Source organism: Coptis chinensis, chromosome 6, assembly GCF_015680905.1.
Source record: "Coptis chinensis isolate HL-2020 chromosome 6, ASM1568090v1, whole genome shotgun sequence".
NCBI lineage: Eukaryota > Viridiplantae > Streptophyta > Magnoliopsida > Ranunculales > Ranunculaceae > Coptis > Coptis chinensis.
Genome location: NC_141461.1, coordinates 17,858,608 through 17,880,030, shown reverse-complemented (window position 1 = coordinate 17,880,030; position 21,423 = coordinate 17,858,608). Strand labels below are relative to the sequence as shown.

The 21,423-nt window shown below is 36.3% G+C and overlaps 2 protein-coding genes and 1 pseudogene across 3 annotated transcripts; 1 reads left to right on the top strand and 2 right to left on the bottom strand.

Moving 5' to 3' along the window:
* The first annotated feature begins 1,265 nt into the window (after positions 1 to 1,265).
* LOC147491875 (uncharacterized) lies at positions 1,266 to 3,680 on the top strand (annotated as a pseudogene).
* Positions 3,681 to 7,288: 3,608 nt separating this feature from the next.
* On the bottom strand, positions 7,289 to 13,012 carry LOC147491874 (cyprosin-like). 2 transcript variants are annotated; one of them, XM_086563810.1, is made up of 14 exons: positions 12,744 to 13,012; positions 10,904 to 11,283; positions 10,768 to 10,828; positions 10,463 to 10,557; positions 10,268 to 10,380; positions 10,008 to 10,176; positions 9,882 to 9,921; positions 9,308 to 9,372; positions 9,094 to 9,207; positions 8,958 to 9,013; positions 8,718 to 8,874; positions 8,502 to 8,621; positions 8,213 to 8,301; positions 7,289 to 7,615 (listed from the first exon to the last, which is right to left on the bottom strand). In XM_086563810.1, the coding sequence occupies exons 2-14, from the start codon at positions 11,249 to 11,251 to the stop codon at positions 7,531 to 7,533; spliced, it is 1,512 nt and encodes a 503-aa protein (XP_086419936.1). In that variant the 5' UTR covers positions 11,252 to 11,283; positions 12,744 to 13,012; the 3' UTR covers positions 7,289 to 7,530. The 2 variants fall into 2 exon arrangements, with proteins under 2 accessions (XP_086419936.1, XP_086419937.1); XM_086563811.1 differs by having other exon boundaries at positions 10,904 to 11,301; positions 12,744 to 12,971.
* A 3,427-nt stretch (positions 13,013 to 16,439) lies between these two features.
* Positions 16,440 to 17,708, bottom strand: LOC147491873 (uncharacterized). Its single transcript, XM_086567350.1, has 2 exons — positions 17,177 to 17,708; positions 16,440 to 16,963 (listed from the first exon to the last, which is right to left on the bottom strand). The coding sequence occupies exons 1-2, from the start codon at positions 17,706 to 17,708 to the stop codon at positions 16,440 to 16,442; spliced, it is 1,056 nt and encodes a 351-aa protein (XP_086423476.1).
* Between the last annotated feature and the right edge of the window lie 3,715 nt (positions 17,709 to 21,423).

The window sequence follows — 21,423 nt, the reverse complement described above, 5'->3', positions numbered from 1 at the left end:
TCTAACTGTTCATTAACTCATTTAGAGAGTCCCTAGGCACTACTAACTCACAAAATAAATACATTAACCATAAACAAATTCCTAGAGACTTCTAGCACACTGATATCACTCCTAGTTGCTTATAGCACAAAGAGTGATAACAAAGTAGTCAAGGCAAGAGAAGAGATTGGAAAATCATCTTTATTTTCAGTTTTCTTCGTAGTTTCCATGACTACTAACTCATCAGATTCCCCTTCTACTTCAGCACTTCGTCTGCACTATTTATTTTTGAATATGTGACGTTATCAATGTCATATTTATCGTTGATCTTGCTTGCCTTGACTGCTTTCTTATCAGATTTCTGTTTCACATCTGCACTACCATTTTCAGTCTTATAAGTGAGTGGCTTTTTGTTGATTTGAACTCTAGCAGGCTTCTCCTGGGAGATGTCATTAATCTTATGAATGAGCCTTGTCATGCCTCAGTACGCCAATTTTCCTTTCTTTGGCTAGTTTTTTTTTCTTTTTTTTTTTTTTTTCTTAGTAGTTCCACCCAACCTCCACAGATGGCAGAGAGGAAGTGTTAGGCGGTTCAAGCTCTAAAATCTCTTCTACTTCAGCAGTTCGACCTTTAGTCTCAAATAGAGAAGAGACTGATAAAACATCTTCATCTACACTTTGTACATCAAAGATTCTTATACCACCCTTGGGAACAATCTTTACATCATCACTATCAGAATCACTTACCTGATATTTTTCCTAAGACGCTTATGGTTCACATTTGTGTTTGCAGGCCTCTCATCTTCCAAGATGTCCTCAATTTCAACCTTACTTTTTGCCACTGGAGAAGGTGGAAAAGCTTTCCAATTCACCATCATCAATAAATTCATCTTCGCACTTTTCTTCTTTTTCACTAAACTGCTCACTATCGGTTTCATTTAGATCTTCACCATTCGAATCAGTATAATTGCTATTGCCATAATTATGGGAGGAACCTCTACCATAATAGTATACAGTAAGGTGTACACTACGAGAGCCAAGAACAGAGAATACAACTTCATCATCCTCATCAAACGCGTGAGCAAAAACACAACACTCAGTCCTATCCGGTATCAAACGGCACAAGAGTGCATGTCTCTTGTCACCAACATTACACTGAACTATACTCTTATGTGGATTTTGTGGATTTGAGCTAATACTTATGGTAGCCTAACAAATATTCAAGCACACTCTCGTTTTCTTAGGTTTATTAAGAAGTTTCAAGAAAATGAAAGGTCGAAAAGAAAAATGGCATTTTGGGGTGTTGAAGTAAAACCAGGAAGGCTATATACTCATGGGTTTGATGAAACACGTGGAAGGTTACACATCCCTCAGGCTACCTTAGGTATTAGTTCAAATCCACATAATTAGTTCAAATCCACATAATAATTATGTGGATTTGAACTAATACCTATGGTAGCCTGAGGGATGTAAAGCCTTCCACGTGTTTCATCAAACCTATAAGTATATAGCCTTCCTGGTTTTACTTCAACACTCCAAAAGGCCATTTTTCTTTTCGACCTTTTACTTTCCTGAAATTTCTTAATAAACCTAAGAAAACGAGAGTGTGTCTGAATATTTGTTAGGCTACCATAAGTATTAGCTCAAATCCACAAAATCCACATAAGAGTATAGTTCAGTGTAATGTTGGTGACAAGAGACATGCACTCTTGTGCCGTTTGATACCGGATAGGACTGAGTATTATGCTTTTGCTCACGCGTTTGATGAGGATGGTGAAGTTGTATTCTCTGTTCTTGGCTCTCGTAGTGTACACCTTACTGTATACTATCCTGGTAGAGGTTCCGCCCATAATTATGGCAATGAGGATGATACTTATTCAAATGGTGAAGATCTAAATAAAGTCGATAGTGAGCGGTCTAGTGAAGAAGAAAAAGAGTACGATGATGACTTTATTGATGAGGAAAGTTTTGCACCTTCTCCAGTGCCAAAAAGTTAAGTTGTAATTGAGAACATCCTGAATGATGAGAGGCTTGCAAACACAAATGTGACCGTAAGCATCATAGGAAGAAATATCAAGTAAGTGATTATGACCGTGATGACTATGTAAAAATTGTTCCCAAGGATGGTACACGAATCTTTTATGTACAAAGTGATGATGTAGATGTTTTTCCAATCTCTTCTATGTCCAAGACTAAAGGTCGAACTGTGGAAGTAGAAGAGATTATGGAGCTTGAACTGCCTAACGCTTCCTCTCTGCCATCTGTGGAGGTTGGGCATGAAACTACTAAGAAAAAAAAGAAGAAAGAACTAGCCAAAGAAGGGAAAATTGGTGTTGTGAGGCATGGTAAAAGTCATAAGACTGATGACATCTCCCAAGAGAGCTTGCTAGAGTTGAAGTCAATGAGAAGTTATTCAATCATAAGACTGAAAATGGTAGTGCAGAAATCTGATAAGAAAGTAGTCAAGGCAACTTAGGCAAGAAAGATAAACATGACATTGATAAAGTCACAGATGCAAAAATAAAGAGTGCAGACGTTAGAGACTATGAAGTAGAGAGGACTGTTTATGGAAGTAGAAGGGAAATCTGATAAGTTAGTAGTCATGGAAACTACGAAGAAAGCTGAAGATAAAGATGATTTGCCAATCTCTCTTCTCTGTCCAAGACTCGTGTTAGAGTGCTAGCCTAAGCTTTATTTTATTTAGCATAGAGACTTTAGATGAGGGAGAGTTGGATTGGAGATGCACACCCACATGGGGTATCATGGAGCTCCTAGTTGATCTAGTGAAGAAAGTTGAACTCGATAGACAAACTGTCTGTATTATGGAGTGAATAGGAGTTTGATTACATCTAACAATTCATATGGCTATATATATAAATTATATAGCCAACGAAACACTCTAGAATCTAGGAACACACTTGAAATCCTAGAGACTCCTAGAACACCTAGACTCAGCGATAAACGATCATATATGAAACATCTAGAGACACTTTGACTTTGCACATTCCAGGGAGTTCTTTGAACCTTGAACTTTCTAGAAGTTGACCCACTAAATTACAAATTACTTTCCAACAACAATCACATGGGCTTAGAACTTGGAATGGCATTCCAACAGTTCTCTCAGCTTTCAAGAATGGTAATGATCATAACATACGGTTTTGGCATGACACTTTGTTTGGGTCTAGACCTTTGTGTGATCAATTTCCGCTGCTTTTCCAAGCTTCAACATTAAGACAAGGCCTAATTAGCGATATAGCTAGTAGCAAATGTAATAGGTTGACCTGGAATTTACACCTTCAAAGAGCTTCAAATGACTGGGAGGTTCAGCAACATTGCAACTACTCTCGAGTCTGTCATACTTAATGACCAAAGCAACTCTTGGTTGTGAAGATGGTCCAAAGATGGCGTTTTTTCAGTCAAATCCTTCTATCGTGCCTTTGAACACGGAAGGGTGAGAATTATATAGTGCAAGCCTTCCCCGTGAAGCTTGTTTGGAAAATCCTTGTTACTCTAAAGGTCAGTATTTATTTGGTCAGCTGTACTCTGTCAGAAGCTTAGGCTGAGTCCAATGGTTTGAACCTCTAAAACACTAAACCACAATAGCACAGTATATGCGGTTAGTGGGATAGCGTTGTTCCACCCAATGGTTTTTCTTTTGTAGCCGCCACTCACACTGGCGTGTAGGAGAGATTTTTTTTTTTTTGTAACTGCTGGAGAGAGAAAAAAAAAAAAAAATTTGTAACCGCCGTTACACTAGCGTGTGGCTTGGAGAGAGAAAAAACAATTTTTGTAACCGCCATTTACACTGGCGTGTAGAGATTTTTTTTTGAGAGAATTTTTTTTTGTAACCGCCATTCACAATGGCGTGTGGCTTGGAGAGAGAATTTTTTTTTAACCACCATTCACAATGGCGTGTGGCTTGGAGAGAGAAAAAACAAACTTTTGTAACCGCCATTCACACTGGCGTGTGGCTCTTTGTTCTGTTGGCCGCCACTCGTTTTGGCGTGCAGAGCATACGCTATATCGTTAAAATTGACTGTATACATAGCGAAACTTATACCGATAGCGTTAGCGGGTTAGCGATTTCACGTACCATTGTATCACAATTTACGTGATATTTAGTGTTTTGCCGCACCATTGGACTTAGCCTTAAGGAACCAATATCTCTCCTCTTTGTTCTGTGTGGAATGATCCATGAGTCTATAGCTCACCTCTTCTTGTACTGTTCCTTTGCTTTGCCAGTATGGTCCACTTTGATGCAACCTGTGTGTCCCTCTTTTCCATGCACAAGTTGATTCCTTGTAGGAATGGCTTGAGAATTGGCCATAAATAAGAGGTAGCAGTTTTGGTGGGAAGGTTTGAAGCATACACCGATATGCAGCAGTTTGAACTTTTGTGGAAGATCAGGAATAACCATGTCTTTTGAGATAAGCAGTTTCTCTTCCTTTGTCTTTCGTGTTTCTTACTGTTCTTTCTTTCTTGGTGCTGAGGACCTCCCCTAAATCATTGTGTTCCTTGTATACACCTTTATATGCTTTGGTATACTTCAGTAGAATCTACATATCAAAAAATAAAGAAAACATACCAATTATCCAGATAGAGATTTAATCTCTTTAAACGTGGTTCTTGTTAAATATGGAGGTATTTATTGTCCATCAGAAGTATAATTTTGTCTTGGGCTAAAAAGGAAGAATTTGGAATTACATTCTTTCAACTTGCTTTTTACATAGATCTTGTTGTCCATAGTTAGAGCTAACCCTTTTACATTCTTCTCCGTTTTATACATCATATGGATTTGGTTTTTCTTTTCTTCTTCCTTTGTTTTTCTCTTTCCTTCTCTTTCTTTCTTTGTTTTTCTCTTTCCTTATTGGTTTTGTTTGTTGTTGTTGTTGTTGTTGGGGATGAGAAGGGTAGGTTGTGGAAGGGGCACTCTTTGGGTCTTAAATTTTGTAGTAGATTTACTATGCGTCTCTACCTCCCATATACCTTCCTGCCCCCTCTCTCTCTTCTTTCAATTTGGCCATGAAATACTTTCTGACATGACAAACATTATTGAGCATTGCCAAACCTACCCTTAAGAGCAGAGCCTGTGTTCATATGTTTGTTCACCCTGGTGATCAACAAATCTTATTCTGCTTCAGGCATCCAGGGCTTTCTGGGTTTTGTAGTAGGATATGTGACCAGACCATCTAGGAGTGCCTAATCAGTCAGCAGTGATGTAAAATTGATATGATTCAGATTATGAGTGATATCTTGCTCCTTAAGTTGTAGTGTTGATCTCATCCAGGTATGACTGTGGGCATTAGAAACCAAATCATATTTGTTTGTCGGCCAATCATCATCGGGATATGGTTTCTAGCTGCTAACCTAGCCTTAGCTAATAAGCTCAAGTTCAAGTGGAAACCAATAGTCCTTTACATGATGAACACTTCCATTCTTTGTAAAGCACTTATTTATAAATCAGATTACTCTGTATTGCCATGCTATCTGTGATACTTTCTCTACCCATTATTTATTTCGTCATTTTACATGTTTATTTGAGGAATGTGTTGCTCCGCATTTCAAATGGGAACAGAAAAATCAGACACAAATACTTGCAACGCCAGTGATGATCCTTCCATACCGCTACACAATTTATTATCCTCGAAGAAATAATAGGAACCATCCTTTTACTTTCAGCTCATATGGAATACATGGCATACTGCCATACTGCTATGGTCTGTTTCTTGTGTCTGGCAGACACAATAAAGAAATTATTAAGTTTTGGAGAAAATTTATGAGATTGCTACCTCATAAGGAACTTATATAGTAGATACATGTATTGTTTCCAAACTTCCTGCCGAACTGCATTACAAAGTTCTCTAGCCCTGCTTGTAAGCAAATACTCGAAGGCTACATTATCCAGAGGTTTTATGAATGATTCAGATTGGTATGGGTGTAGATATGTCGGTATCCCATTGTCACCAACAATAGATGTGCCTGACCAAAATCTGTTTGCCAATATTTCTTATTAGATGAATGGTTCTGCTTAGTTATGATTTTCATTGGGGTGGGGTGGGGGTGGGGGTGGGTCAACGACTGATGATTTTCTTCTGGGTGATGATGACTATAACAACTTACCAAGGGTGCGGCTCTTCACATTCATATAAGGGTTAACTAGTATTACCCCCACTAGATGAGCCAATTAGGATTTTTCCCCCACTAGATGGGAAATTAGGGTCTCTCCCCTAAACACACGGTCTAGTCAACGACTGATGATTTTCCTCTGGGTGATGATGACTATAACAACTTACCAAGGGTGCGGCTCTTCACATTCATATAAGGGTTAACTAGTATTACCTCCACTAGATGAGCCAATTAGGATTTTTCCCCACTAGATGGGAAATTAGGTCTCTCCCCAGTAGACTGTTAACTTTCAAATCAAACAACTGAAAATGAAACAAATGCTCTCACCTAATTAAAATTGAACTTTTTTTTTTTGAAATAATGAAGGCATTTATGTCATTTTTAGTTGTTTGACTTGAAAATTAATGGTCAAACTAAGTTGACCGTGTGTTTAGGGGGTAGACCCTAATTTCCTATCTAGTGGGAGGGGGGAAGGGGAATCCTAATTGGGGTCATCTAGGGGGGTAACACTAGTTCACCCTTCATATAAAACCAAACTCCCCCCACTTAACGGAAACTTTAAACATTCCAAACACCTACTAGTATACGCTTATTGTTGGAGCAAACAGCATTATTACATACGTAAAATGTTGATTGAACATACCGATCACATAAACAAAGGAAAACCATTTCATGACTTGGGCAATTCACTTTTACAATCTGGAGAACGATTTTATTCTATTTTCAGTTAAGTGAAAACGTTGGTTTTGTGTTTTCTGTTCAGTCAGGTGATTTGAGTTTTAAATGGGTGTGACGAACCTCAATATTATTTTAGATATATACTTACACACGAAGTTCTCATCTTCCTTGGTTATTATGTACATGCATAAATCGGAGATAACTGCCGGCGTTTAACTAGTTCAAGTGCCTTTTTGGAAGGAACGATCCAAAATATCAACATGCAGAGTATGGTCATATTTGTATCAGTATTGAACAGAAATGCAGGTTTCTTAACACTCTTGGTCAGCTGATCCACGTTGATCTGTGACGTCCTGGTGCCTTTCGCACCAACCACATCAGCAAAAATTAATGTCCGCATCACGCTCAAAGGGACTGTGTTTTACATAACGCAATAAGCCGTTCATAAAAATTTAGTCCTATATTACCAGCTCACAACATAGTAAGACTGCCCTTCAAGGCATGACTGAATATAAGAGGATGAGACCATACTCGTTGGCATGCACTTAAATTAATGGCACAGGAGAATAAAGTTGGGAAAATACTTGCCTCTGCAAAGGCTTCTACGTATCAGCAGTCGTTTGACATAGGAGATGGTATTATACAACACATAACATATATTTACATATTACAACATAGTATAGCTCTAGCTTAGTAGAAGGGTTGTGTTTACTGGTGTCATAGTGACATAAAGATTACGGAAGGAATGCTACACGGCTTCCGCAAATCCTACCTGAAGATTGCCATAGTCGAATATTGTGTGATACACTCCCATGAAGACATCTCCAAGTATCCTGCAGATATACACATCTCTTAGCGCCATATGTCCATATATCACGAATTTACCTTCATGGGACAGATTTATTACTTATCAACATTCAACAGTTACTTGTTCCTCTTTCATTGAAACTGACCAAAACATGTTTACATAGTATATGCTCTCACCACCTACTAGACAAAATTATAAGCATTGACGACTTTTCATGACTTCCATCAGCCAGATGATCATCATATAGTCTCATTAAGAACAGATGTACTAGGCATTTGGAATGCCATGAGTAAGGGCACTGATTTTTGTGAAAATGTAGAATAGTCTGCCCTCTGGAGCATAGTTTATCTGGGCATGCCATGCATCCTTTCGACTAGTTCAACTTCTTCTTCTTCTTGTTGATGGAACCCAATACAGTTCAGCTTTTGGGAGGTCGAGACACAAGATAAGGCATTACTGCCATTTGTATCCAAATATCACAAGCAAAAGTGATATGATGCAGCCATGAAGGATATTCGTGGGTCATCAATACCTAGTAGGATTAGGCATCACTTATTGTGCCTTTGGTTTACATTGATATGAAGCATACATGAGAACATAGTGAATGGTGAATAACACCTACCAGAGGGGACCTCGAGGAGGAGGCACATCCAAGGCAATAAATCCGCTGACGCACACAGATATATCACCTTCACCAATTTTAAGAATGTACTGCATGAGAACAGAAAAAAGGAATAAGAAAGTATCGAGGAAGAAAAACAAATTCAGGAAGTGACATATATTATCTTAAAGAGTTATTAATCACATTCCTTTTTCACGAGAGATATCTACTGTTAGTCTAAGCTGAAATAAAAATCTTGGGAGCAGAAAGTACAAAAACTTAAACAAATCCAATTAAGACAATCCCACACCTGTTCTGGTGTGAGGACGAAAGCTTTACTCCCAATGGTGAATGTAACATTTGGCATGCTTGCAATGCTATTGCAGTCAATGACTGATTCTCCCATGGGACTTGGCAGACTATTACAAAGCTGAAACATGAATAGAATTTCAATGAGTTGTGACTCAAATTCCGCTCGAGACATTAATGTTGAAGATTTTGAAGTCGTGTTTCTGAAGCTAATTACCTCATTGATATAGCTGAATACTTTCTCCTTTGTTTGGTTTACTCTAAGCTGATTTCTAGCCCAAATAACAGCCATCTCACAAGCGGCACACAGGACATCCTCACCAACTGATGAAACCTTTCCATTTGGCTTTTCAACCACCATTTTGATGCCATTACTGCATGTGGTGACATGTATCAGCAGAGTGCTGGAATTTAGATTGAGGAAGCCAATATAGAAAAATCTCACTATACCACATACCTAGCACAATTAGAAAGACAAAGGCCTATTGCTGAACATACTTTATCAGGTCGTATCTGCAGAATAGTAAATTATAACATTAAGGCATCTTCATGCAACCACCCAAATGCTCTGGGAGGAAGAAGTAAATACAAACCCCAGCTGTTAAAAGTTCCCATATCATGTCTCCGTACTGAGAAACAACTTCCTTGCACTCCATGCTCACAAGTCCTTCTGCTCCAATGGCATGGTTAATTTGAGTAACAATAGTCTGGAATCAATGAACCAATAGCAACATGTTGGAAAATGTTAAGAAAACGCTACCATTATTTCCTTGCAGTAAAACTATATTTAAAGATATGAGCACATACAGTGGGACCAGCAAGTAATGATGTCCCAGAATCCACAATAGCAGCACAACCACCCTCACAGTAACCTGAAAATCTAAGAACATAGATTTTGGGTAAATCTGTCAGCTTAAAGAAAAAAATAAACATGGTCCATGTTATACAATGCTGATTAAAAGTGTTTCCTTCTGTGTTCATGGATTGGATATATCATTTGAAGAATACAAGAAAGGGAACTCTATCTATAACCGCATATGGATTCCTTATTTTCATTTCAGTTTCCTTTTCGTCACGATTTACAATGGATGCTAGTTCCTCTTTTTTTCACATTGTTTATATTCTTCATGCTAATTTTTTGTTGGCATACAAGCAAATTAGCTAGTTTTGAGTTGATGCTCCATGGAACGCTATCAAGATCAAACCTAGATTGTGTATATAATAATTAGTAACTGCCTGTAAATTTTCTAGGAGGGAAATGCATGACAAGAGTTTCCTACATGATAATGATATAATTTCAGAATTGTCTGTTTGTTGAAAATATTTATGTTCATAATAAAAGAGAATATAGCAAACTGCTCTCGGTTTGAAGTACAGTGACCTGTTGAATGGTCCCCAATAAGAAAATCTCCCAATTCAATCTGGATTTAGAGGGAAAAGAATGAGAGAAATAATAAGTGAATTTTAAAGTACGAAAACTTTTACAATCTTGTGTTAGACATAATACCTGCCAATAACCCTTTTGAGTAACTGGAACATAGGTGTGTTCACCCTTGAAGTGCTTCAGATCAACACCACCAAAGATTAACTCACCTCCTTCCTCTGATTCTGAATCTCGGTTAAGCCAGAAAGAGAAGATCTCCTCATGTACTAGCCCTTGATCAATCATGTTGTACCTGCAATATGAGATGTGAAAGTCAAGCATAAGCTATTGGAGGATAAAAAGAACAGAGAACAAAGAGAAAAAAAACTTTATTCAGACAATACCAGACTGGAACAGCATTTCCAACTGAAATCTCCTGAAAACCAAGTCCAAGTATCCCGTCGAACTTTGCCACTACAAAAGTGAGACTTCCTTCTCGCGTAGTCTCAATAAACGTCTGAAATATGATATAGAAGTCATCCCAACGGGAACACAAAATAATAACTTAAAAATGAGACCCACAGAAAACAACAACTGACCTGATGTTTTACAACAAGATCCCCAACTTGTACGTGATCTTCACTGAAGAAGCCAGAAATTGATCCCGATCCATAAGTAATAGAGCAAGGTTTTCCTGAATCAAAGGACATAGATAAGTAAAGTGGTAACCATTATGTAGAATGCAAGACAATAAAAACTGGTTCGTAATTTTAAAGCACTTAGGAATGAAGTGTCTTCTGAAGCATATCCACGCCATATTACTCCATTGCGTGAATCTCTAAGAAAATAGTTCAGACTGACCAAACTAAGATTGAAAATAGAACAGAACATGGAGAAAAGTTACCATTCTTTATATAGGTGCTTGACTGGCGCGCCTTATACCTGCCGTGAATGTAGCAAGCAATCTGCAAACAGATGTGAATATATAAAAGTAGCACAGGAGAGGAACAGGTTCAGAAATCTTATATATCATAACTTACAGAAAAGTAGCATTTCGATGACGGAACCCAAAGGTTTGAGCTTCCAGTATCAAAGATGACTGTAAAATTTTGCTGTGGAGAACCAATGCCAATCACGCCATAGTATTGAGCATCCAGATAATTTTCAAGAGAAACTATATCCACGTCTGAATCCCCAAAGTTATGAGGGATACCCCCAAGTCTCCCAGCAGTCCTGCCCCTCAATGTTCTTGCAGCATTTAGACTATCGACATCCAACTGTCTCTTCTTTAAACCGATTCTCACTACCCCATTGGAGGAAGCATAATAGGGCATGGACAATGTCAAAGCAAATAAGAAGATACTCCCGACAAGAAACTTCAGACCCATCTCAATGGAATCCCTAGCCTTGAAAGTTCCAACTGCACCAAACGGATGAACTAGTGGAATATTAGATACAAACAGGATATCTACACTGACCACAATCCAGAGCTTGCTAATTTAAGATCAGCTCTGACCGCCCTTCAGAACATTAGTACTTCATTCCAGGATCAGCATAAATGACTAAACATAGAAAAATCTACTTTATGTGCCATTGTTTAGTAAACCCTTTTCTCTTCAACAGAGCTATCCACAGAATAAAAATAACGAAAAACAACTTAAAAGGGTATCAAACTTTACAAGTTTTGACAATATGGGGACGAAACTTTTTTTCGGTCAAATTGGGGACTAAACTTTTTAATTTTTGCAATGTGGGGACATGTGTAACATGACATCTAAATTTCTCACACCGTGTTTCACAATTCGAATTAATTTCTATGGTCATGAGGTTGTAGCATGGATATACTTTGATAAGAAAGTGTATAACAATGTATGTAACTTGTGAATTATGAAACACCGTGTGAGAAATTTAGACTACATGTGTAACTAGTCCCCACATTGCAAAAATTAAAAAGTTTGGTCCCCAATTTGACAGAAAAAAAAAGTTTAGTCCCCATATTGTCAAAACTTGTAAAGTTCGATACCCTTTTTAATCATTTTTTGTAAAAATAATGTACTATCACTTGTATCTATCGACTTGTAGGAATTACTTGTGAATATAACCACTAGTATTGATTAATTTACTGACGGGTAGCTTCATAGAGAAACAATGGGTGTAAGTGTGTGTATCATGCGTCTGAAAGACTGAGACAAAGGAAAAAACAATCCATGCAACTGCCTATATAGTACACAGTGGATAAAAGAGAAACCACATACTTATTTATACCCTGACATTCTTATCAGAAGCTAGTACTGATGCGAGTGTGTGCTGAATATCCTGAATTTTTCTAATATTGTAAAGTGCAATATGTAGCAACATACAAATTAGCCAATTTGCAACTCTCCCAACTTACTGACATAGGTTGGATATAGATTTGGGGTTCTACAGGTTTGTTTAGGAGTTCAGCCAGTAGATGAGAGATATAAGATCATAGCTTCTTAGAAGTGTTAAACTAGATCAAATTTTAAGGTAAAAGAAATTTTGAAAACACAAGTAGAGCCCATCAAAACAATAAGTCCCACCTTCCACAAGCAGGAAATTAAGTCTATTTTTTTGCTTTTGGTTAGCTAAAATTCTAATTTAATCGGCCCCTACAAGCAAAAACAAACGTAAACGAATGTTTCAAGTAGGAGGCTATGACTGCAATCATATATCTCCAGCTGACACTGGCATCCCACCACAAATAAAAATTGAAGTTCAGATACACCCATGAAAATAGATTAAGCAATAACACTAGCAGTATATACTCATAAAGTCATAGCATATATGATCAAAAGAAACATGCATAAACCTTCAGGCTACTTGCAACTAAAGTGAATAAACAAACTGAACAACACACACCTTATTCGATCAGTGAGCTTGAGAAGTTGAGCAAGCAAGTGATGAGGCGTTGAAACTTGAAGCAAAAAACTCCCACTGTTCCAAACAAAAAGGAGTACGCTAAATGATTTAATGGATTAGATCTTTTGTACACGTGTAATTGAAGAGTCAACGTTTCCTATTAAGAGGATCTTGGGTGGGTCAGTGGGTGCATATCAATCTTATACTGGTCCTGTTTTCTTACCACACATTGTGGAAAGCTTACACCAAGTGCCAAAAAAACTCTAGCCAAATCCAAATTGGCTGTTAAACTATACATAACTAACTATTACTTGAAAAAGGGGTTGGAAAATTTCCCATCTCACTATCAGTTGATAAATAGCCCGAACGATACTTGAACAAATCTTAACAAAATAAACGTTCAGATTTCACTTGTCTCTATCTATTTCTAAAGTCACAATTTGAAAATTGTAAATTTGGATGACACTTCAAGTGATGTCATTCTTTAAATTAAAGATAAAAGTCACTTCAAGCGTCATCCGAATTTAAAATCAAACTTTTTTACACTTCTCCGTTGAAAACAATAGAGTGGATATTTATGAGTTATACAATAATTTGCAATTGGAGTTGTAAAATCCTAATGACACCTAGGTAGAATTTATGTGGAGATGTAATTTTGTTTATGTGAATGTGTAATTTTATATCCCTATTAGAGATGCCCTAAGTAGATAGGTTGGATAGTGACCCGTTAACAAGATATGACAGACTTCGTCATGTAGGGTCGTTCTTTATGAATTGATCCAACTTACCACAGTGTACATGAATGAATTGCCAGAACCTTCTTCCAAAATCCCAATATTTTTAATCCATAGACACTATTTTAAACTTATATTGAAAGTGTAGTACTGTTAAAATATTGGATAGCGTGTGACCCTATGTGCATGGATTAGTGTTGGACACTTTGGCTCAGTACAAAATATCAGGATATGAGTATTTATCGATACTCAATTTCTGAATATGTATTGTGAATATATATTTCTCTCTTTGGGGATATTTGACATTGTTTCACATGCAAATATCGTAGATATATCTAAAATATCGTAGATATATCTAAAATATCGTAGATATTGTGGATATTTCTTGATATATCATGATACATTATTTATATTTATTTGAAATATAATGGTAAATATTAAATAAAATTGTTATATACACAAAATATCGTCAAATATCTTAAAATATCACAAAATATCTTAAAATATCACAAATAGCATCGATATTTGCAGTCGTATATATCTCTAAACATATTGTGATATTTATATATATTTTTCTGAAATCTGGATAAATATCCCTAAATATCGCGATATATCAGAATATTTTTTAGTATGCTTTGGCTTGGAGCGTAAATCATCTAGAACTGACTTAGGGAACATTTGATTTTTAAATAGTATCTAATTAAAGTCGATTCTGATGAAAATGAAATGATCAATTAAACAAATGTGTGATTTATAGATTACCTATTTTCATCCAGCTCAATTAGTCAGCTTTTAAAAATAAGACCTAAGCGGATTATTAGTGAATGTGTTCAGAAGTCAAGTCGGATCATCAGCTTGGGAAGTTGTGTTAACTGAGCAGCCCTGTTTGTCAAGGACTCAAGGTACCATACTGGAATGCGTCCAGTTTTATCGTGGCTAAGGCGCCTCTAAATCCCCAATTTAATTTAAGCAAATAATTTGAACTTCGTTACATAATTTTTTCACCATATTTTCTTCACCAACCAAATATGGCCACTAAACGACAACCTGGTAATGGGAGACTTTTATGTATCTCCAGCATACATGAGAGCATCATCAACATATTGTTATTTTTCATTTTTAATGTGAAAGTTGACAATTTATTTAGCAATTTTCGTCACTAATGTGTTGTCAAATCTTCGTTTTGATTTTAAGAATTGTCAAAATTGGAACCAAAATGGCGAATAATATAGAAATGGTGTGCACAGGACAACTTGACCCGTCCAAGAGTGGGACGAGACTACTTTTGCCGTCCAGCATTTTTTTGTTTTTTTTAATAAAAAATTCAAACGGTTCGATTTTGTACCGTTGGAATTAACGGCTATATTTAGTTCCGTTGGACTGGGCCTATATATATTGCATATTTGCTTAACTCATTTTTCACCAATTCACTTCATCTTCTTCTTTCTTCTTTTATTCTTCACCAAAATCACAAAATGTCTTCACAAAGGTCTAGAGGTAGAGGAAATAGAGGTGATAGAAATAGTGAAAACCAAAGCCAAGAAAACAACCAACATACCTATGTTCAAAGTTGTTCAAAAAAATTCACAACTGTTGAAGATGAAATTTTATGTCATAGTTGGATTTTTATTTCAGAAGATGCAATTGTTGGAATGGGCCAAAATAGACATGTTTTTTTTGAGAAAATTGCTGATGAAATGAACAAACGTATAAGCCAGCTTGGTCATGTAGGGCAACCACAAACTGGTGGATCGGTTCAAGCGCGTTTTCACATCATCCAACATGCGGTAAGTTTATTTCAAGGTTATTATGATCAACAATTGAGAATGAATGCTACTAGTACTAATGCGGATGATACAATGTCACGAGCTCGTACTATTTTTTTAACTGTTCAAAAGGAACATTTTAAATTTGAGCATTGTTATTGGATTTTAATTTTAAGTCCAAAATGGAATCATTTCTATCAAACTAGAAGTGATAGTAGTTTAAAAAAATAGAGAACCACTTCTAGTAGTGATGTTAGTGGTGGCATCAGTGGTGGATCAACTGCTAACAATATTGGAATAGCCAATATTTCGTTAGATGAAGAAAGTCAACCATCGAGGGAAGTACCCGGATCAGAAAAACGGCCAAAGGGAAGAAAGTTTAAGAAAGTAGATGCTGATGAAGTTGTGCACCAAATGACACAAATTCTGGAGGAGGTCAGAGACAATCAACTTACAATTGCAAATATCTGCAAGAACAAACAGAGCTAAAACGACAAATGTTCCTCTCAATGAAAAAGGAAAAAGAAGACAAAATATTGAGGCTTGAAGCACAGAAAGAACAAGATATCATGATGTTTAATCTAAGCAATTTTAGCGGTATTCAACTGACATTTTGGGAAGCTAAACAAGCAGCTACCTATCATAAGTAGGTTGAACAAGAACAAGGTATTCCTGCTGCTCCTTCTATTCCTAATTATCCAACCCCTCCTAGTCCATATATTCTAACCCATCATTCTCAACAGTTTGGGTCTTTTAAACAGTGATAGTCAGTCTCGTGGTACACGACTACGCTCTCCCAATCCATTTCTGAGGGATGAAAATGAAGAATATGAAGATAATGATTTTTAGTTATAACGTTTTTAATTCCAAGTATGTTGTAACGTTTTTAATTCCAAGTATGTTGTAGCGTTTTTAATTTCAAGTATGTTGTAACATTTTTAATTCAAAGTATGTTGTAACGTTTTTAATTTCAAGTATGTGCAAATCTTATTCAATAAATCACAATCTTATTTAAGCAAAACAAACTTGATAAAAGTACACTTAATAAAAAATACAGAAAGCACACTTAAAAAACACAGTTAACAAAAAATTCAACTAAGACAAATCAAACTTAAACAAACTTGATGAAAGTACAGATAACAGAAAATACATAAAGCACACTTAAAAAACACAGTTAACAAACGTAAACAAACTTATTAGTTGTTCCTTTGGTTGTGGCATGCACCATAACGTGCCCAATGATGTTCAACCAGATCATTCTTCAATTGTTGATTAGTAGCTCCACAACGAATACTTAATGTCTTGGCTACCATGTTTTGCACAAACAGATGGTCATTACTCTGCATCTCAACTTCATGGCGCAACCGTTCATCTATAGGTGGTTTCCACTTTGAAAGTTGTACATTACGTTCATTCTCAACAATCACGTTGTGAAGTATAATACATGTCTTCATTATACGGGATAGAGCTCCTCTGTCCCACTGACGAGCATGCCTGCTAACAATTGCAAATCTAGCCTGTAAAACACTAAAACCACGTTCCACATCTTTACGAGCTGTTTCTTGCGCTTTTGCAAAGTTAGTATCCATGGGAGTAGCAGGAGATGGGATTGTTTGAATCAGTGTAGCCCATGGTCGATATATTCCATCAGCAAGGTAGTAGCCCATGTTGTAAGGTTTGTTATTAACTTGATAAACACAAGCTGGAGCTGTACCTCTGACTAAATTATCAAATAAATGAGAATTATCTAACACATTAAGATCATTACACGATCCAGCCATTCCAAAGTATGCGTGCCAAAACCATAGCTCCTGGCCTACAACTGCTTCCAAAATCACAGTCACTTTTCTAGCATGGCCCAAATGAGTTCCATGCTACACAGTTGGACAATTTTTCCATACCCAATGCATACAGTCTAAACTACCCAACATACCTTGCCAACCGCGTTCTTCACCTACTGCAAGCAAGTGTGTTACATCTTCTTCCGTTGGGCTTCTCAAGTACTGTTCTTCAAAATAGTTGACAACTGCATTGCAGAAATGATGAAGTGATTCTTGGGCCGTACTCTCAGCAAGTTTTATCCAGTGATCCATTGAATTAGCTGGACAGCCATAAGCAAGTATCTGTATTGCAGCTGTCATTTTTACCAAACCCGAAACCCCAGGCAAACCAAGAGCATCACAAGAAGGCTTAAAATATGGATCAAAATTAGTTGGTCTATCAGCAAAATAATCAACCACCAACCGTTCATGTGCACCAACACGATTGCGGTTAGTGTATTCTCTACCATCAACAGATCCACCCCATTTTGGTACAGATAAAGCGTTGAAAGCCGGAATCATTGACGCAACTACAACTGCATCACTTTGCATTTGTTGAATGATTGCAGCATTTTCATCATCGTCATTGAAAATTAGTTTACTTACTCTTTTGCACCAATTGCTATTATGATTACTAGAACCCATGACAAAATATAAAAAGTTTGACTGATGAGAGGAGATGAAGAAATGATGGATGCTTCACCTGTAATTCATCTGATATATAGCGTTGAAAATGGAGGGAAACGAAGGGTGCGAAAATGGTTTGGTGCCATAGAAATGGAGGGAAATGATGGACGTGACAACTTGTGCGTTTATAAAAGAATCATATCTAGACGGGACAACTTGTGCCGTGCGAAATGGAAACAATAATTTTTCTAATTTCGCGTTGGTACTTGATTCATTTTTGACTATTTTGATCCCCTAAAAACACTGATGTGTCACAATGAAAAGTGACAATGCGTTGATGATGCTCTGATGGCTTTATTCTAATGATATCCAAATTCACCATTCACTAATAGCAACTTGAATGTACTTCATTTCATGTGCAGGCTTCGCCTGGTTGAACTGTGAAAGGGGAGGTACATGACTATGAAAGCGTCCTTAGAGGACATAAGATCTTGACAAGAATTGGGAAGCATTTTGGTGCAGATCCCAAGTATGTTAGGGTTAGCATTTGGACACGAATGAATGATACTTTAAGCTCCTTGTCAAGAGGCTGTCAATTCGGACAAAATTATCCTAAATCAAATTATTAGTCAATACTTTTATATATATATATATATATATATATATATATATATATATATATATATATATATATATATATTAGTATATTATGCACGCTCAGAGCGTGTACTCATATGGAGCCCACTTGCTTTTTCGCAAGAAAGGTAGCAATAGATAGAGCAACAATCTTAATTACCTATTTGGCCATATAAAAAAGCAATTATTACAGTGGTATATAGATAGTGCTCTTAGAAATTCATGATATAAAATAGGGATAAACCCGTCCAGAAAAAAATGACCAAGAATCACACATTTTTTATTATATTTTACTATTGCAGGACTGTAGCTAGGAGTCAAGATTTTTAAAAGAGTAAAAGATATATATATAGAGAGAGAAAAGAGCAGGTTCCGTTTACTATACTTTTTATACTATAGTTTATACCATGTCCTATAACATTATCTACAATGTGAATTATAACCTAGTTTTTTGTGAATGTGTTCAACTAACCATGAAGATTACCTCTATATAATTTCACCTCATTTGATAATGTTTAAGTATGTCAAAAGATGATTGCAAAATCGAAAAAACTAAACTGTTAAAAAATTCAAAGTTTACAACAACTTTTAACTAGGTTAGAGATTTCCAAATGAGATAAATTTTTGTGGAGATATTATCTATAGTTAGTAGATCATATCCACAAATTATTAGCACTTAACTCATTTCATAAGGGGGTGTGGTATAAATTATGGTATAAAAAGTATGGTAAACGGAACATGCTCGTATATATAGCCATTATAGCCGTTAGAGGCACATTCTTATGTGCACATTATTTTGCCACATTATAAATTAATCTAAGCAAAATCATGGACTTAAAAGTTGAATTAAGGGCTGATTTTTTGTAAATATGATCTCTCTACCATAGAGAACATACTCACAAAAATTTAGCTCATTCAAAGAAATCTAACACTAGAACATGCTCACAAAACTTTTAAACCGTTTTATGAAAAATTCAAAAATGAACACAAATGAACACTAATTTTAACATGGCTAGATATATCCAAATATTATGATTTTTTGTGAGAATGATCTTCATGGTGGGGAGATTATCTCCACAAAAAACTAGGCCTTAATTCATTTGTATGTCGAAAATGTGGCTATAATGTGTGTATAATGAATGTGCATCTATCCCTCCCCATATATATATAGTCATTATCTAAAAAGTAGCTATTTAAGTTAACCTAAAATAAGTACATCGGTAAAACTTCACCTAGAAAATAAATTCAACCCCAATGTTTTGTGGGTATGATATGTTCACTATAAAAATCATCTCCATAAAATTTCAGCTCATTTGGAAACCTCCAATATTGGCAAAAAATTATTGCAAAAACTCGAGATTTCTGAACCGTTAGATTTTTTTTTAAAGATGACAATAATTTTTATTTATGTTAGAGGTTTCTAAATGAGATGAAATTTTGTGAAAATGATATTTATGGTGAGTGCTTCATAACCACAAAAAATTATATTTGAATTAATTTTATAGGTGAAGTTTTACTTACGTACTTATATATATACACACATAATAAGTGCTTAAAAAGTACAATTTAACCCTCGATTATGCTTCTTGTTTAGCCATTTTAGTAGATTAATAGTGTTTGTAAGTTATGTTTTATGATTCTACAGGTGAAAAAGAGAGTTTTGTAGAATATTAGAGAAAAAGGGGTAAAACGGGGTAATTCGGAGCATTAAGGATCATATGGAAAGCCCGTGGACAATCATGGAGAAGGCCAAGGAATTGGAGCTATTAAAGATGCGACTTGGACCTATTTTAAAGCTTATTTGAAAGCCCAAGGCCAAAGGATTCGTTGCTTGGACCAAAGCCCGCAAAAGAGGATAGAAGGATAGAGCAGAAGAGACAAAATAGACTTTCGGGACGTTTGGGGCCGCCAGATTGCTTTCGCATCCGGGACGATGGATCGTCGTCCCGTGACGCATGAAATGACATCAGAGCCAATTAGTTCTCAGTTTTGGAGACGAAGTTGGACTCTGAAAAGAAGTCTATTTGTATTATGAAACAAATGACGGTTTGGAATGCTTCTAGAGCTCATTGTAACCTCTATAAATAGAGGACCTAAGTGCCTCATGTAATTTGCCAATTCACTTATATTCTTGTCTCCGAACTTGAGGAGAGAGATTAATAATAAAAAGATCGGTTTTAACTAGCCGAGTCTTAATAAATTAGTCTTTCTAGTCTTATGTTCTTTGACTCTTCTTTTTCTCGCTCTTCTTGTTCTTCTTCCTTCTATATGGAAGGCTAATCTTCTCCTTCAAGGGGAGGAGATGAAGCCGATAGTTAAGGTTTAATGATTCTTCGGTTCATGGTGTTCTTCAATCAGGTTAGTTATTTATGTTTTTAGTTATTAGTTCCATTGCCCACACCAGGGGATGGAAGTATAGAATAGGGTTTATATTTTGCAATATTAATATCATGCTAGTGTTCTTTACTTTTCTTCTAGTAGTATAGTTCTTTAGAGTTAGGGAAGTATTCTTTGTGTTGCCTTAGAAGGGGTAGCTCAGGGAGTGGCTGCCTAGGGGAAGTATTCTTTGTGTTTGCCTTAAGTGGTGATTCATTGAATGGCCGCCCTATTAGGAAGTACTGCTTGATGTTGCTCTCGGTAATACATTAAATGGCTGCCCGAGCTTACATAAAAAGAAGGAAGATATTAATAGCATAAACATAGGAACAACCTTAAGTAGAGTTAATTGTTAACGATGTTTCGTCCAAGAGGGCATCGACACTCACTCGATTGCCTAATTGTAGTCTACTTGTAAGAACAACTATGAAGCAAAAGGTCATAGATTAAAAGTATTGGTGGATTCTAATCTCTTGAATTCCCTCTCTTATAAATTTCCAATAGTTTAGTTAATTTAGTTTAGTTTAGCATTAGAATCTAAAATCTCTAAAATCATAGTTTTTAATCTTTTAAACCCTATTTCCAGTCCCGTTCTTCACATAACATACACTTAAAAGTGGAACGATACCTTACTCATCCTTTACTTATTGAGGGATAATTAGGTTTTGATACGCTTCTATTTTGTTCAACGACCATCATCCATCTACATCATCTATCTACA

What these genes read in the sequence shown, in the direction of transcription:
- LOC147491873 (XM_086567350.1), bottom strand. Translation starts at nt 17,708, where the DNA reads ATGGGTTCTAGTAATCATAATAGCAATTGGTGCAAAAGAGTAAGTAAA. An exon ending in TGAAGAACGCGGTTGGCAAG is followed by an intron (nt 16,964 to 17,176) that starts GTATGTTGGGTA and finishes TTGATAATTTAG; the next exon opens with TCAGAGGTACAGCTCCAGCT.
- LOC147491874 (XM_086563810.1), bottom strand. Translation starts at nt 11,251, where the DNA reads ATGGGTCTGAAGTTTCTTGTCGGGAGTATCTTCTTATTTGCTTTGACA. An exon ending in CATTACTTGCTGGTCCCACT is followed by an intron (nt 9,208 to 9,307) that starts GTATGTGCTCAT and finishes CATTGATTCCAG; the next exon opens with ACTATTGTTACTCAAATTAA. An exon ending in TATTCAGCTATATCAATGAG is followed by an intron (nt 8,622 to 8,717) that starts GTAATTAGCTTC and finishes TTCATGTTTCAG; the next exon opens with CTTTGTAATAGTCTGCCAAG.